We start from the raw sequence: 16,887 nt of genomic DNA on the forward strand, positions 1-16,887 counted from the left end.
TTCTTCCAATCCACCCCTTCTCCACCTTGCTTTGAATCTGCACCCTCCTCCTCCGACGCCGCCGTTGTACTTCTTCAACCACCACACGGGCATTGTCGGATGTCCGCACCAACACCGACCCACTCACTCGCCTTTTACGACGGCGCCGTCCACCCAGGACTCGTCCACAGCCAGGTACACTTCGTCCCCCTGTCGACAACGTCCATGGCGGACACCTCGCCTGACAGATGTTTGTTCAAATGTCATTGAGCTTATTTTCGAACGCCATGTTGTCTTTTTAGAGTATGAAGAATGGCGGGGTACTCGACCATGGGGGATGAGTTGTTGCGCGATGCGTGGTTGGCCGTATCCTCGGATTTCGTAGGCAGGAGCAGAAAGGGGCTCTTCTGGCAGTGCGTGCATGATTCGCTTCACGCCCAAAAGCACATTGCGCCCTACGACATGCACATCATCAATGAACACAAATGTGAAGTCGATATCGTATCAATGATACGCCATCCAAACCACCGTCACCAAGTTTTGTGGCGCGGTTGATATGTTGGAGTCCAGGTGACATTGCGCGCGGCAGCCGAGGAGATCGTAAGTTTTGCTTCTTCTTGTTCAACTTGTCGATTGTTGCATTCATTCACTCAATGTTGCTCTACACATTGTGTAGCCTGTCCGTGTTGCCATGATGTACCGCAGGCTAGAGGGCAGACCATTTACGCACATGCATTGTTGGATGAAGTTCAAGGGGCAATATGTGTGGGACGACATGATCCGTTAATGAAAAATTTGTTGAACATCCGGTTAATCTAGTTGGATTTGAACTATTGTTGTACTAGACTAATTTGCATGCTATGTGTGGGTGATTTGTGCCGCGGTGCTCCCACATCCGTGTCCACGGTCCCCCCCCCCCCCCCCCCCCCCCCCCCCCGCCCGACTGATGCAGGAGGAATTGCGGGTCAAACTTGATGATGCCCTAATATACTAGTATATACTCCCTCTGTCCCAAAATAAAAGAACATTTTTAACACTACACTAGTGTCAAAAACGTTGGGACGGAGGGAGTATTTGATATGGTAGGTTCCGCCCAAGTGCCCGTATCGGTGTTTCGCAATGATGTTTTCATGATATATAAACAATAAAACCTATCATGCTAACTATAAGGTAGTGTTAATTATATCAGCTGCATCATATTTTTTCACAATGGTTGAATTAATATGTTTTTTGTTATAGAAATAAACCACATAAAATATGTGCATCGATCGATGCACAGGTCGGGTTTTCCTCCTTTCGGAAGAGAAGAAACAAACCATAGCTCTTTTTTGCAAGTAAATAACAGTACTGTTTCATCTAAACAAACAATACCGTGTGATATGGTTCTAGTGTACAACAAGATGAGCTCGTTGATTATTATTTTTGCAAGCACACAATGGGCATAAATTCCTTTCAAACTCCAGGCACATGTCTAGCTTTCTACTCGTGCATGCCCATTATATTCCTTGCACTGAATCAATCTGAAGATTGATTGCAGAAAAACTACTAATCTACACATGCAGGAGAGAGGCACTTCTTCTTGCCGGTCTCCCGTTGTTCGATCTCTTCTTTTCACAAATTAAAGTGAGGGGTCCAAGGAAATGAGAGCCCAGGCAAAAAGCAGCACTTTTTGTGTAGTGTCATTGACCTTACCAGACTATATACACTTGGAAAGCCTCAGGAGACAAAATCATGGGCCTTAACGCCAAGAATGATGGCATCATATAGGCGTCTTGTACTAGCTAGCTACCCTCATTAGCCTCCAGCTCTTAAACCTTTCATCCCTAGAGTCCCTTTGTTACGGTTACTGAGACGATTTAGACGACACGGCTAATTCCATGTCATTTTGGCTTCTCTCTGTTGGATGTGCTTCTCGGTAAAGCGACGGTCTGCACTAATTACCTTCGTTAGGAAGTGATATTCTGCTCCTTTTTTGTACAGCGGTGCGGTAGAGTCCACCGGGGCAGCCAGCAGGTCTGCGTCCCGGCCCCCTTCTTGCCTTACCAACCAACCTGCAAGATGATGGCGGAATGGTTAGGGTATGTCTGGGACGGACGTACAATGATGGCGTCGCAGACATATCGGGAACAAAAGGGGAAAGGGGAAGGGAAACCCTAGAAATATTCTCTTGGTAGCCACTCAATCATGGGTGACCACTGACCACACATGATTGGGTTAATTACCAACAACATCGGCGCACAACACGAACCACCATGTGGTCCTGTTCCTCATGGTCATGGGAAGCAGCAAATAACCCACAAGAATATGCGTAGTATATGGTGTTCTGGCTATAGGAATGAGCGATCTGTCAGTCCTTGCCTGCCTACTACGAATTTTTAGAAATACTCGCGCATTATGATCTTGAGTAGAGTCACCATGTTAGTCAAGATTCCCCCGAATGCGTGGGTTCTCTTCTCGGTTGCCGCCAACGTTTCTTTTTCTAGGTAGTACAGTAGTGGATTCATGCATTATTAGTAGTGCATTATTCAGTTCCAGGGACGCATATATGGAATTATGGATGCAGGGACTTGCCTTACCGGGTATAGTAGGCGGTGTTGGTGTTCATACACAATGGAGAGAGAGAGAGAGAGATGGGTCTTTCAGTGATGTGGGTGACGAAAATGACGCCGGTGATTAGGACGATTTGCAACCACATGTAGAGTAGCTATAGCTTGAAGAATATCTACTGGAAACATCCCCGTGAGAAAGGCACATAGGGCACTTGATATTGGTAGGAAACCTATCTAGCTGAAAGAGACAAGGTGGACTGTCGGTATCAGATCAAATTTCCCTTTGTAAAAGACGGTACCGTAGTGGGGTGTAGTAAAAACAAGTAGTAGTAGTGCATGTATTTAGACAAAGGATGATATCGTGTGTCGATTATTTAGCTCCTACAGGCATGTTGCGTCTTGATTTCACAAGCAAGATTCTTTTCAGCCGGGAATCCCCGACTGAGGAAAAATCACCAGCCGCCTGATCGTGAACACTGTCAAGTTGTGATAGAATAGAAGCGGCAGGAAAAAGAGTTGCCCGGCCGGCACGGCGGCACCGGCCTGGCTATCCATCCCTCTCGGCTCTCGCCCGCGATCTCCTCCAAAGGAAGGACACGAGAAAAACGTCCACAGAAACCACCCACGCAGCCGCAGCCGAGCAAAGCTGCTGGATCATTCCTCCACCACCTCCCCACTTGTTAAAAGGCTCCGCCGCTCCGCCCCCGCCTCTCTCCTCGCTCCCGCTATTTATCGGACGGCACCCTCCGCGCTTAAACCCCTCGCGCTCCGCCCACTCCACCACACCGCCCTCCTCCCTCCGCCCCGCCCGCGCCGGCGTACGTCCTGCTGCTGCGCGCGCGCTCTAGCCTCGGCCCCTCCCTCGGTCCATGGCGGAGGCACTGGGAGCGCTGTGCCGCGGCGGAGGCTGGTCCTACGCGGCCATCTGGCGCTCCGACCGTCGCGACCCACGGTGAGTCATCCCAGAGCAACACGCATCGCTCATGCGCCTGCTGCTGCTCCTAGATCTGCCTTACCTGGGTGGGCCTCTTGCTAGGTGTAGGTGTTAGTTCCTGCCGGTAGTCCAGGAAAATTCTGGTTCTGTGTTTCTTCAGAAATTGTCTGTGCAACTTTACACCGCGGCGTTCATTTTCTCGGGATTTTCCATGGAGTGCGAGATCCCAACAGCAAACTTGCGTGACACTGCCTCTTGTTCTAAAAATCAAAAAACAGAAGCGCACATTCGGATCTCAAGCCTGAATTTGCATTTTCGTCTGCTTAAATTCGTTTTCTCCCGGCCGCTCTGACAAAGATAAAGGTTAAAAGAAAAGCTTACCTGAACTCTATAGTGTGTGTTGTTCTGTATGCTCATTTCTTGCACTGTCAACAGGGATAGTACACGTACGTGGCTCTCAAGGACTTCGTTTAGGCAGCAAAGTAGTGCATATCCCACTAGCAGTCCTCTCCTCTTGTAGCTATCCGATCTCCGCCTGTAAACTGTAAGCACGTACGCGATACTGTGGAATTTTTTGGTCAAATCTTCTGAGGATATCTTTCTTTTAGGCACTGCAAAAAGTTAACCATCATCAACCATTTTAATTGTACATATTTCTTTGCTTATTAATGTGAGATCTCTTAGACCTGTGCAAATTTTAGACCCTTTTCTCCCTGGAACTTGTCATTTCAGTCTACCTACTCATTTGTATTTATTTTTCAGAATTCTGCTGATTCGGCATATAAAACTGTAGTTTCTTACCTATGCTTTGCTTCTCATGTACAAGTTTGCTAACGATTGGAGAGTGCCACTGCGAAGATGAAGCCCGAAAAGTTGTTGAGAATATGCTTAATCAAGTCCATGTTGTTGGAGAAGGGTATGCCACAGTGACGTCCTTTTATGCTTGATTCGGTTTTCTTTTGCAAGCCTTTACATTGGTATCTCTGTTTTAAATGGTTTTGTGTCATTCCTCAAAACAAAAACAAAAAGGGATTTGTGCCGACTTGTGGCTAAATACTGCAACAATTTTTTCCTGTTAAGGCGTTATCAAATAGTTACGAGCCCTGATTTTGCAGAATATTTGAGATTAACATATATGGTGTTAACTCTCTCACTGTCAGCACTATTTTTCCCCGACATTTCATTTTTCAATTTGTACTGTTCCATCAAGTTGCTTTTGCTCTCAACCACTTTGCTGATAATGACTCGTCTTCGATTTCAGCATCATAGGGTCAGCTCTAGTAAGTGGGAAGTGCCAATGGATTTCCGATGATGATTCCTTTAGTTTGGTTCAGACATGCAACGCAGAAAACCTAGGCTTATTTCAGGTATAAATTTCTTGCTCTCTGTTCACATGTGTTTCTTTAAATGATGTTCTTAGAAATTTATTTACTAAACTATCACAAGCATGAATCTTCAAAAAAGTGTTTAGACAACCAAAAGACTAGTTGGCCTCATAACACCTTGTCTATAAGTACACTTGGATTATTTATTAGAAAAAACGCATGGACATATAATTCACGTTTTTCCTGTCCATACTTCCTTTTAGTTTATTGCAGAAAGTAAGAAGTTTCCTTATTTTAACAGAGGAAGATACCTTCTTGTAGGGCTATACTTGGTGGCAACATCAGTTCATGAGCGGAATAAAGGTTATTTGCCTTTTCTTCTTTCCAAAAAGCTTCTTATAAACATCCATTCTTAAGGAAGTTGGGGCAGAACTGTCTAAATGATTAGCAGAACTTGTGATTAGTGACTGAAAAGTGCACATCTTCTACAGACTATTGCAGTAGTACCTATCCCGGCGCTCGGCGTGGCGCAGTTTGGCTCGGTGCAAAAGGTTAGTGCATATGAATATCTCAAATGCAACTCTTACAATGTATAGAAACACAATCTTTTTCCTGATATGAATCTTTGTGTTGCTTCGTGATATCATTGGTTCAGTCTAAAAGAACTGTTCGCATGAGTTCATTTGAAGCTGCTATCTTTGACTAATGCCAATTCTTAGAAAAGAAATATTTCCTGTTTAGACTGCTATATGTTTATTGCTATGTCAGTTAGAGAAGAACAAGAGCTTGCCGTATGCTATTAGCTATATGTTCTCTGAACTTCCCCCTTAGCATAAATGCATTATATCATTATGCATCAGGAGTTCAGGACATAACAATTGTATACTTTCTGATGAAAATTTAATTTTTCACATTCACCAGGTATCTGAGAACTTAGAGTTTCTGGAACATGTTAAAGGCACACTTTGTCGAAGGGAAAGCATCTTATGGGATCCTTCAACCAAACATATTCATGGAGATGCTCTCCCTCATAATACCCGATTTCAACTCAATTCTCTTAGCACAAAGCGTCTTATGCATATCAAAGATGACCCAGAAAACATGAAACTTCTTGAGAACATAGTAGGCATAGAATCTCTAGGGAGTTTAGTAAGTACTTCAAGCAGTTACTCTCCGAGCTCTTCAAATGGTTTCACTTCCTACGGAAGTTTCAACGGTCGAAATCCTCCTCATATAGTGGCCATGCCTGTGAACTCCAAGTCAATAAATGCAGTCAGGTTATTTCATAATGGCAGCAATTTGATGCAGCACAATAGTGGTTCAGAAAATCCATTACAGCTTCGATCTGCTAAACAGCCTGATTCTAGTTTAGCAAGTGCAACCACATCCTATTCCAGTTTAAACAATCTTCCTAGAATAGAGCATGAGCTGTCATGCACACCCAACAATCTAGGATACCACCTTCAAAGTGAAGATTCATCTAGTTACCGTAACTCATTCTCAGCTTGTTTTTCTGTGGGTGATGAGCTCAAACCCATGTTATTTGACAACAACAACAACAACAACAACAACAACTCTCCTGTTCGAAGTAACCCAATGCATGAGGTCGATACTACCGGATTTACTTCACAGGCTAATTGTGCAGTCTATGAGTTGCCAAATGAAATATTGGTCGAACCAACTGTGGGGACGGTAAGCACTCGCGGAAAAGTTAGCAATGGAAATACCAGTTTGCTAGAAAGCACGGTATTCGATCCCCTCATACATGATTGGTGGGATAACAGTGTCCTACTAGCAGAAAACATTCCAGATTTCGGTGCCACTACCACATCCTCTGCGACAGAACAGGCAAATAGTGATCCACTATCAGTTGAAGGCAGGGGATTGTTTTCAGAATCTGTCCTTGAAGAACTGCTTGGTGCTAGTGGTAATGTGAGTACAGATACAGCATGTGGCTCTGTTGTCTCTAGCACTGGTCCATTAGCTGGTTGTTTCTCAGGCTGTGAATTACCAGGGTACACCATCCACCAAGACTCCTCTTACTCGGCATGCAAGGAACAAGTACCACCATTGAACTTCCCTTCCAGCAGCTATACATCTGAAAATGTACCAAGTGGAGCATCAAAGGCAATACCAGTGTCCCTGGCCAATTTATCTATGGATGACAGTTGCAGTCTGCACACTGCAAATTCCAAGGTCGGGCAGGTAACAAATCCTGAGGGAGTAAAGGTTATAAAGAAAAGAGCTAGACCAGGTGAGAGCACGCGGCCAAGACCGAAGGACCGGCAGCAGATACAAGATCGCGTCAAGGAATTGCGTGAGATAGTCCCAAACAGTGCAAAGGTATACTTATTGATCACACCATGTTTCTTTCTGTTTAAGCTTATAGCTAGAAAATTACTGAGCTGTATATTGTGCACAACAGTGTAGCATTGATGCTTTGTTGGACCGGACAATCAAGCATATGATCTTTCTGCAAGGTGTAACTAAGTATGCAGAGAAAATTAAGCAAGCCGATGAACCCAAGGTATGTCATGCCGATGAAAGCATATAAACCATATGGAACTTCAACATTTCTTCTTAGATTTTCCCTGTACTGACTTTCTATTCATGTGATTATGAAGATGATAAGCAAAGATAGTGGTGCCGTCTTGAAGGATAACTCAAGCGGTGTTGTCTTGAAAGATAACTCTAGTGCTGCAAGCAATGGTGGCGCCACGTGGGCCTATGAAGTTGCAGGACAGACCATGGTGTGCCCAATAATTGTCGAGGATCTTTCACCGCCCGGTCAGATGCTTGTGGAGGTATGGTTCAGAAGCGACCTGCTATTTTCCCTTAGCCCCAGTGCAGAAATTTGAGACATTCTCTTTGCTGTTTAACAGATGCTATGTGAGGAACGTGGCTTTTTCCTAGAGATAGCAGACACCATCCGCAGGTTTGGACTGACAATCTTGAAGGGGCTGATGGAGCTCCGTGATGGCAAGATAATGGCACGATTCCTCGTCGAGGTAGAGAAGAAATATTTGTTCGTCATTCTTAATTTTTTGGCGGGGTGACACGTCATTTTCCTGGCTTAGTTACTTTATCATTTTAACATTATGGTGGCTTTGCAGGCAAACAAGAACGTGACTAGGATGGACATATTTTTGTCACTTGTTCAGCTGCTACAACAAAATAGCCACAACAGATCTTCTGACCAGCTAGCTAAGGTCATTAGCAGTGGGGTTCGATCTTTCGCGGAGCATCAGCAATCTCCAATGTTGATTCCAGTTGGACTTGCTGAGAGATGACAGTGAACACAAAAATTTGGAGAAGATCATATTGGGGAGGACCAACTGGAGACATTCAGAGTGTTGACCGGTGCTTGATGTTGATTGGCAGGCGTTAATAGGAGTACTGGTGTAAGATGTAGCGGATGTGCATTGTGTCATGAAGAAAAGTTTCAGTTACTAGTGCTTATCAGGAGCTATACAAGTTCTTTTCCTTTTTTGAATTTTTTGTACAAGTCCTTATGTAACCAGTTTAGGAACGTCATGTTAGTTGTTTCTTGTTTGTAATTGAAACGCTTGTGTGAATGTACGTTATCTGTTGTGTGTGTAGTGACGACTGAATTTTCGACCGAAGAAAATGATATGTCAAGAATTGAGTTATCTTCTGCTCATTTTCTATGTCAGGTATCACAAAGTGTGCCACTCACTCTGTTTCAAATTATTTGAAGTTTCAGTATGGAACTGAAGGAGTACATCTTTCAAATAATTTGGAACTGAATGAGTACATCTTTCAAATAAAATACTAGTTTTAAGCCGTTTTAGGTTTTTCTTTCAAGCTTTTAGGCTAGGCTTAGCCGAAAAACCTAGTGTGGCTCGGATGCCAGGCTTTTGTGCCTAAGCCGTCGACTCAGAGGGGTTTTCATAAAGGGAAGTTTTCGACAAGTTCTGATTTTCCTAGGTCTAATAATATGTTTACTGGTTCGTTTTCACCGGAGGAGTCGGACGGTCCATGCTCAGGCAGGACATGGTGTGTTTTAAAAAGACATCAAGTACCTATATGATTTAGTGGAAATCATAATCTTTTTTTACCTGAAACCATAATCTTTTCGGTAGACTAAGACCAATAAACAACAGTAGGTAGGCCGAGGCCCATTAATGTTTCGTTGCTTTTTATGGTCAAATTAAATTTTGATTTTTGGTTTTCTTCGTTTTTCTTTTCAAAATATTACCTCTGCATCTTTCCCAGGGTTTTTCCTATCCATTTTCTATTTTTCATTTGGGTACTATTGTTTTTCTTCGGGTTTTCTTTTATTCTATGGAGTTTTCCTTTATCTGTTTCCTTTTCTTTCATTTTTGTTTTTCTTTTAGCATTTTTAAAATATATTATCTGTTGAATACATGAATATTCTTGTAATACATGACGACGATTTCAAAAACATAATGAATATATATATAATAACAATCTTTTTTCCAACAAATATAATGACTATATTTAAAATAAATGATAAAAAATTAATACAGAGTAAACAATTTTAAATACATTTTTTTTGTTAAAACCCACCTAAAATGTTGGAGGAACAGAAAAACCAACAAAACTCTCCAAAAAGGGAAGAGGAGCGCTCAGTGTTGGAAATATCACAAATTATAAAAAGTTAATCCAAATTTTGGAAAAAGGTAAAAAATTGAAAAAAAATATATTCATTGACTCTGAAAAAAGATTCATTGATTTCTATAAAAGTTTGTAAAAATTTGAAAAAAGGATCACCGATTTTAAAAAATGTTCAGTAAATTATAAATTAGTTCAAAATTTTGAAAAATATTCATCAATTTAAAAAAATCTCACCGATTTTGAAAAAAAACTTCATTAAATTTAAAAAAGTTCATCGATTTAGAAAAAAATTCATCAAATTCATAAAAAGTTCAAAACCGAAAAATTGTTCATCAATTTTCAAAAAACGTTCATTAAATTTGGAAAAGTTCATAGATTTTTAAAATAGTTCACCGAATTTTAAAAAAAATCATCAAAATTTTAAAAGGTTCAAAAATTTGAAAAAGGAAAAACGAAAAGGAACTAAAAAAGAAACAAGAAAAGATAAAAGATAAAAAAAGAAAAAGGAAAGAAATAGAAAAAGGAAAAAAACCAATTTGGGGTGCGAGTGAAGATGACGAATAGATACAAAGTTTCACGAATAGGTGCCCTATCTTATTTGTTACTACATCTTGTGTCGAACCAGTAAGTCGTGGGTTCGATTCTCAGTGCCGCACCTTTCTCGCGAGTTTTCAACAGGAAAAAAAATTAAACAGGGCCGGCCCAGCGTGTTGGGGGGTGTGAGCCCGATTGGAGAAACAACTGTATCGGGCGCTAAAGGCGCCGAATAGGATTTGGCTGAATTTCGCGGGAGCCACTAGTTAACGAGCGCTCCTTCGGGAGCCTCGCAACGATCAGCGCCACTTGGCGCGCTCTCAGCCATTCGCCACGTGTCGCGCTTTCGGCGCTCCCTCTGGATTTTGTTTTTTATTTTATTTTTTCACACATGTTTTCGGCTATTAAATGTTTTTTTTCGGGGTTTTCGACGTTTTGGTTTTCCACCGGTCTTCCTTAGCTTTTCGACCAAAAAAAATTTCAGGAAAAAAAATTTTTGCACGAAAAAACGCGTTTTCTTTTTTCCTTTCGCGGGAGTCACGGTTTTGCTTTCGCAAGAGTCATGGCTGTGCCTCTCGGAAACGAAGAAAACGCGTTTTCTGTTTTTTTTCTTTCGCGAGAGTCACGGTTTTGCTTCCGCCAGAGGCACGGTTGTGCTTTCGCGAGAGTCACGCCGTGCCTCTCGGAAATGGAAAAAACACGCACTTTCTGTTTTTTCCTTCCGCGAGAGTCACGGTTTTGCTTCTGCGAGAGGCACCGTTGTGCTTTCACGAGAGTCACGGCCGTGCCTCTCGGAAACGGAAAAAACACGTTTCTGTTTTTTTTTCCCTTTCGCGAGAGTCACGGATTGCTTCCGCGAGAGGCATGGGTATGCTTTTCGCAAGAGTCATGGTCGTGCCTCCTCGGAAACCGAAAAAACGTGTTTTCTCTCTTTTTCTGCGAGAGTCACGGTTTTGCTTCCGCGAGAGGTGCGGGCGTGCCTATTTCGGAAAGGAAAAAAACCCGTGCTCCCGGTTCGGTTTTTTCGGCCGGTTTTTTCATAAAAAAAGTTCGTCAAAATATATCAACATGGGAATTTTGAAGATCTCGACGCGAGGAATCTAACGGTGAAAGCGGTTTGAGATTTGGACGCACGGTTTAAGAGATAAAAAGTTTTGAATAAACAGATCTATGAAAAAAGGGAAAACTCCCAGGTTGCGACAAGTGGCGTGCTGCATGTGCGCCACTTGTCGCAACCTGGGGAGTTGGAGTGATCTTTGCAATGAGTACTCCTCAACTAGTGATTTCGGAATTTCGCACATGGTCACTAGGTAGCGAGCAAGTACGCCCACGCGTGATAATGGGTCAGCCCACATGGATGTTCTCTGTGTATTTTCACGCCGGTTGTAGTAAGCTTCTACCAGTTTTTTATTTTCTAAATTTCAGAAAATGATCACGTTTTAAAACAAGTGTTCAAACTTTCAAAAAATGTTGATGGTTTTAAAAAGTGTTCAAAAACGTCAAGAATGTTTTACAAAATCATGTTTTAATAAAAGTTCAGAATATTTATAAAATGTTTGCGTTTTCTCAAAAAATGTTCACGAAAGTACTAAAAGATTCTCAGAAAAAGTCGGCATTAAAATGTCACAGTTGAAAATAAATTATTTCTATCATTTTTTGAGGGAAAAATCATTTCTATGATGGAATTAGTTTTTCAAGCTATATTAGCAGCCGGTTCTAGAAGAAAATGATTTGAAAACCAAAGAAAGAGACAATAGAAAATCACTACACAGGAGTGCTCCATGTGTGCCCTCGTTGTCCGGGCCATCTCCCATCCCTATGTGTAATTTGATGAAATATTTGACGCGGAATGTGTCAAATAGAAGGCCCCACACTGAAGAATCTCATTTGTCGCTTTGTACGAAGTAATGTCGGCCAATCGCACAAAGCTGGCCGAGCGAGCTGAGCGAGTAACTAAATGGGCCATCCCATTCGGCCAGGTTATGTTCCTTGGTTTCTTTGTTTATTTCATCTCTTTGGTTCTAGTGTTTTTCATATATTTTTCTAGCACGAGTTTCAAAAAATGTTTGTAATTTGTAATTTTATTCATTTTTTTGAAAAACTTGACAAATTTAAAATTTCTTATATTCTTAAATAATCTTCAAAAAGTTTCACAATTTTCAAAAAATTACACATTTCGAAAAATGTTTTACATTTCTCAAAAAACTTTTACTTCCTAAAATATATTTTTCGTTTGTTCAAACTGAAAAAACGGCCTAAAAACAAAAGAAAACTGCTAGAAAGCGGAAGAGGAAATAAATCGGTTGCTACCTTTTTTACGGATAGCTCGCTGAATCACTTATCGGCATTAATTGGCCAGTCACTTATCGGCATTAATTGGCCAGCCCAGTTGGTATCGGCCTACGCGATTGCTCGACTGGTTGAGGCAGCAAGCGTCAAAGAAAGAGGAGCTCCCTCGCTCAACACCTTCTTGCACCCGTCTCCTCTTCTCTGACAGCAACTCCCCGGAACATCTAACTAAGGGTCATTTTTATGGCCTAGGAGTGCGTCAAGTGATGTGCCCAGTCATCGTCACGTGTCGCGTGTTGGGTGCTCCCTCTGAATTTTTTTAATTTTTGTACAAGTTTTTGGGATTTAGATGGGTTTTTCCCAGTTTTTTTGGCTTTTTTATTTTTCTTCCTGGTTTTTCCATTGTTTTCGAGAATTCTTTTTTTTTTTGCGAAGCACAACTGTGCTTGTCAAAAATATAAAAAAAGTGCTTCCACGGGAAGCACGGATTTGCTTCTTGTGGAACCACATATTGCTTCCGCGAGAACCAAATTCTTGAAAATGGAATAAAATTTGGGCTTCCACCAGAAGCACGTATTTGCTTCTCGTGAATACACAGATTTGCATCTACGAGAAGCACAGATTTGCTTTTGCGAAAACAACTATGCTTCTCGAAAAGGGATACACAGATTTGTTCCTTGTGGAAACACATATTTACTTTCGCGTTGTGCTTCTCAGAAAAAGAAATATGTGCTTCCACGAGAAACGTATATTTTTTCTCATGGAAGCATAGATTTGCATCTGCGATTGTGTTTCTCGGAAAAGAAAAAGGTGAAAAATCGTAACCGTGCTTTCGGGCTTCGATTTTTTTCTTGCCCTTTTTTGTATTCGCTTTTTTGGCCGTTGGTTTTTTTTTGTTATTCATTTTCTTTTGCTTCCAGTATTTTTTGGTATTCGTTTGGGGGGGGGGGGGGGGGGGGGGGTCATGAAAAAAGTTCGTCTAAACCTATTAACACTAGATCTAGTATTCTCGATCTCAACGCGAGAAATCCAACGGTAAAAATGGATATGGACGGGCGGTTCAAGAGATAAAACATTTTGAATAAAAAATACTACGAAAAAAGGGAGAACTCTCAGCTTTGCTACGAAATGGCGCACATCCAGTGCACCACTTGTCAATGCCTGAGATCGTTGGAAATGACCTTTGCAAGGGTATTTCTTAATTAATGATTTCGGCGACTCCCTACTCCCTTACTCGCTCGCAAGAAAGTGAGGATAATGTGCACGCCCAGCTCCCCCCATGCACCATTTTGGGCTAGCCCGTGTGCGGGTTGGGCGCTCCTTTTTTTTGTTTTTCTACTTCATTTCCTTCCTTGTGTTATTTATTTTTCTTCTTTATTTTAATTTTTTACATCGAGAAATGTTCATGAATCTTAAATTTGAAAAAACGATCAGGATTTAAAAAAATGATATTAATTGAAAAAATGCTCCAAATTACGAAAAATATTCACTAATTTCAAAAATATTCAAGATTTCATAAAATATTCATGAATTAAAAAATGTTCACAAATTCAAAAAAATTAACGAATTTCAAAAAATATTTGCTAAACTTCAGAAAATGTTCCAAACTTCCAAAAAAATTGCCCATTCAAAAAAATTCACCAATTCAAAAAATGTTCATAAACTTGAACAAACATTCCTTCATATCATTAAATGTTTGCAAATTTCAAAAAACTCATGAATTCAGAACATGTTCATGAGTTCAAAAAATGATTGAATTTTAAAAATTGGTCACCAATATGAAAAATGTTCCCGGGGTTCAAAAGGTTCATGAATTTGAAAATAAAGAAAGGAAAAAGGAAATGGAAAAGAAAGGAAAGAACGAAAATGAAAATGAAAAAAGTAGAAAGAACTTAACCTTCCCAAAACCTAAAAGAAGAGCTTGTCGGGCCGGCCTAGTGTACTTAGCGGGAGGGGCCGGGGAGGGGGGGGGGGTGTGTACGCGGCACGACGCTATGTTCCTCCCTGACGTCCTCCCAAACAGTTTGGTGTCCTCTACCCACCGACCCTGTCGCTTTTGTAAGCATTGGCGCACCATAGCATGCAACTTACCCCTCCACTATTCACCTCTTCAGTGGATTGCCATGCAATAAGGCTGGCGGCGTGCGAAGAGGGAGAGGGGGCTCCATGGTGAAGTTATACGTGTACGCGGTGCCTCTGGCGATGTTGACACTAAAAAATGGCACATTCGCAAAGAGTAGCTTGAATACATGGCAAGATGAGATCAATTTTAAGATTGTAAATCACCATTGGATGGTCCTCCCTGAGAAAATCAAGAGACATATGTGGATGCTCCAAAACGGTACATGTACACGAAAGTTACGACAATTTCAGAGATGCGTGTGTTAACATCAGATTATGGCAAGGACGAATATGCAATTAAGATGGCTTGAAATGAGAAAGTGTTTGACATGAAAAATCTGCATATTATCGAAATGAATAACTTTGATATTTGGGCCATATCCATCCGAGTTCATCTCAAGGGCCAAAATAGTGCTCGGGGTGCTGAAAGTTGCAGCTCGTGGTACTGCTCATCCGATTACACGCTCAAGATCACTCGGAGGGGAAAGTGTTCTATATTAAAAAAAATCTTCTTCTCGTCGAGGCGAACAAATTTGATATTTGTATCATCTCAATTCAAAGTTGTATGAAAAAGTTACGGCCAACACAGTGCGGCCCAACCACGAGTAAAAAGTGGCGCCCGGAAATCGATACCCATTATACCCATGTATGATGCATGGAACTAGTCGTCACTTTTTTGCGTGTAGGATATCTCCCTCAAGACAACCTCCAATGAAAAAACATTCAACCTGAGGTTCCTTCATCTTGCGGGGCGGTCAACTTTTCTATTTGGGTCATCTCGATCCGAGGTCGTATGTGGTATGTGGGTCCCAGAAATTAAATGGTTGTCTAAGGCCCACGCGTAACCCGACTTCAGTTAATTTTGGAAAGATTTGGATGGGATTTGGAGTCCTTGTCTTGTACGGGAACTCCGACCGCCTCATGTATAGATGAGAGGTGAAGTCCTATTGAACAACACACAATATATCTATCAACCTGTCACTTTTATCTTTTACCCTTTCCCCATTACCCTGGTTTTCTTTTTTCCCGTTCTTCGTTCTTCTTCTTGTTGCAGAGTGACGAACCTCGAGGTCCTAGGGGCGACTAGGTCGATGTAGCGTAGCAATAGCCGACGCGCTCCCTCACAAGGTCCCGTCCAGACGTGTGGGGTTTCGGGTCTCAAAAGACCTGACCAACGTGTCTTGCGTATCATACTTCTGACAAGTCTACTCAGGCGACGTGTCATGTGTACTGTGCTCGAGAACGGAGGTACACGGTGGCGTGTTAGTGTGCGAACACGCTTTTTGGTGACTCCGTTGGGACTAAGTTTCTAATGGTCCATCGTGATCGTTGTAGCTACAAAGGGTTCGTCATCAAGAAGCTGCAGTCTACAAAGTAATATAATATGAATACTCAATTCATTTATGTAGATGAAAATAATTCATATATTGTTGCTAGATCGTTTAATGAGCATAATGTATCAGTTAGCTCTAATTTTACCAGTCATGCATCAGAATGGTCAATGTTTTTTTTTGCGGGTGAGAATGGTCAATGTTTTCGACCTACTTAGTTGAGCAGATCAGAGTACTAGTGACTAGGCTTAAAATCAGAAGTTACCAGCAGATTTGTATTACACTCGTAGTCCTTGTATAGAGGAGATGCTAAGTGCCTGTAATAGGTGGTGTACAACTGATATACACGAACTCTGCAGACTCTGATGCTGATATATTCTTCGATGAAATGCAAGTATCTGTCAGATGCTACATGTACAGTGCCAGACGACATTTCCTCCACATCTACTATAATTCACGGTAGGAATTCCAGTTCTGCATGTGTATCAACATGTGCTGATGGACAGTGCGGCAAAGTCATAACTAACAGTTGTCATGGGTGTAGTAGCTATGCACAAGCCAGCAGGGATGCGATCGGTATACCTGTTTATCAAGCAAGTGTCAGCATTGTCGTTGCTATGCAGAAGCGTGCAACACGAGACCGCAGGGTGAGATGGCGAACTCTGTACTGTTAAACAGCTGATGTATACTATTACTAGGTAACTCTGTCACCAATCGCAGCTAAATTGGCAGCAACTTTGCTTCCATTTGGGATCAGAAAGAGGGCGACATCCGGTGAAAAAGAGGAGAGCGACGCCCTGATGCCGAGCAGCACTTGTCAACAGTGACGCCCACTGCCGAGCACCCGCCCCGCGCGCGGCCGTTGTCGCCCGCCGATCTAGACACGGGCCGCCGCTGTTTCCGGTCCCGACCAGGCAACGGCCTTTATTCCATTCATCCTTGCGCAACATCTGAATCATTGCCCACGCGACGGGCGGCCGCCATGCCGCCGCGGACGCAAAATTCCAGCTTCCCACCGCCGGCTCCGCGTGTCGGACAAAATTCGGCACAAGGAACATGGATATCGTGAGAGCAAAGCTCCCATGCACTGCATTTGCGCCGACGGGTCAACCAGTAGCGCACAGTGCGGGCGAGACAAGCTGGGTGCCGCCGACGGATACCACTGCCACTCGGCGGTCACTGGCCGTATATTGTCAACCTTCTCCCCGGCCACCGACGTCGCCCGA

The 16,887-nt window shown here is 42.4% G+C and overlaps 1 protein-coding gene across 2 annotated transcripts; it reads left to right on the forward strand.

Moving 5' to 3' along the window:
* The first annotated feature begins 1,626 nt into the window (after positions 1-1,626).
* On the forward strand, positions 1,627-8,448 carry LOC123145075 (uncharacterized). 2 transcript variants are annotated; one of them, XM_044564387.1, is made up of 10 exons: positions 1,627-3,480; positions 4,289-4,378; positions 4,724-4,829; positions 5,109-5,150; positions 5,279-5,338; positions 5,709-7,130; positions 7,213-7,314; positions 7,412-7,591; positions 7,670-7,795; positions 7,901-8,448. In XM_044564387.1, the coding sequence occupies exons 1-10, from the start codon at positions 3,398-3,400 to the stop codon at positions 8,075-8,077; spliced, it is 2,388 nt and encodes a 795-aa protein (XP_044420322.1). In that variant the 5' UTR covers positions 1,627-3,397; the 3' UTR covers positions 8,078-8,448. The 2 variants fall into 2 exon arrangements, with proteins under 2 accessions (XP_044420322.1, XP_044420323.1); XM_044564388.1 differs by having other exon boundaries at positions 3,463-3,480; positions 5,089-5,150.
* Positions 8,449-16,887: the final 8,439 nt, after the last annotated feature.

This window comes from Triticum aestivum, chromosome 6D (assembly GCF_018294505.1).
Source record: "Triticum aestivum cultivar Chinese Spring chromosome 6D, IWGSC CS RefSeq v2.1, whole genome shotgun sequence".
NCBI classification, from domain to species: domain Eukaryota; kingdom Viridiplantae; phylum Streptophyta; class Magnoliopsida; order Poales; family Poaceae; genus Triticum; species Triticum aestivum.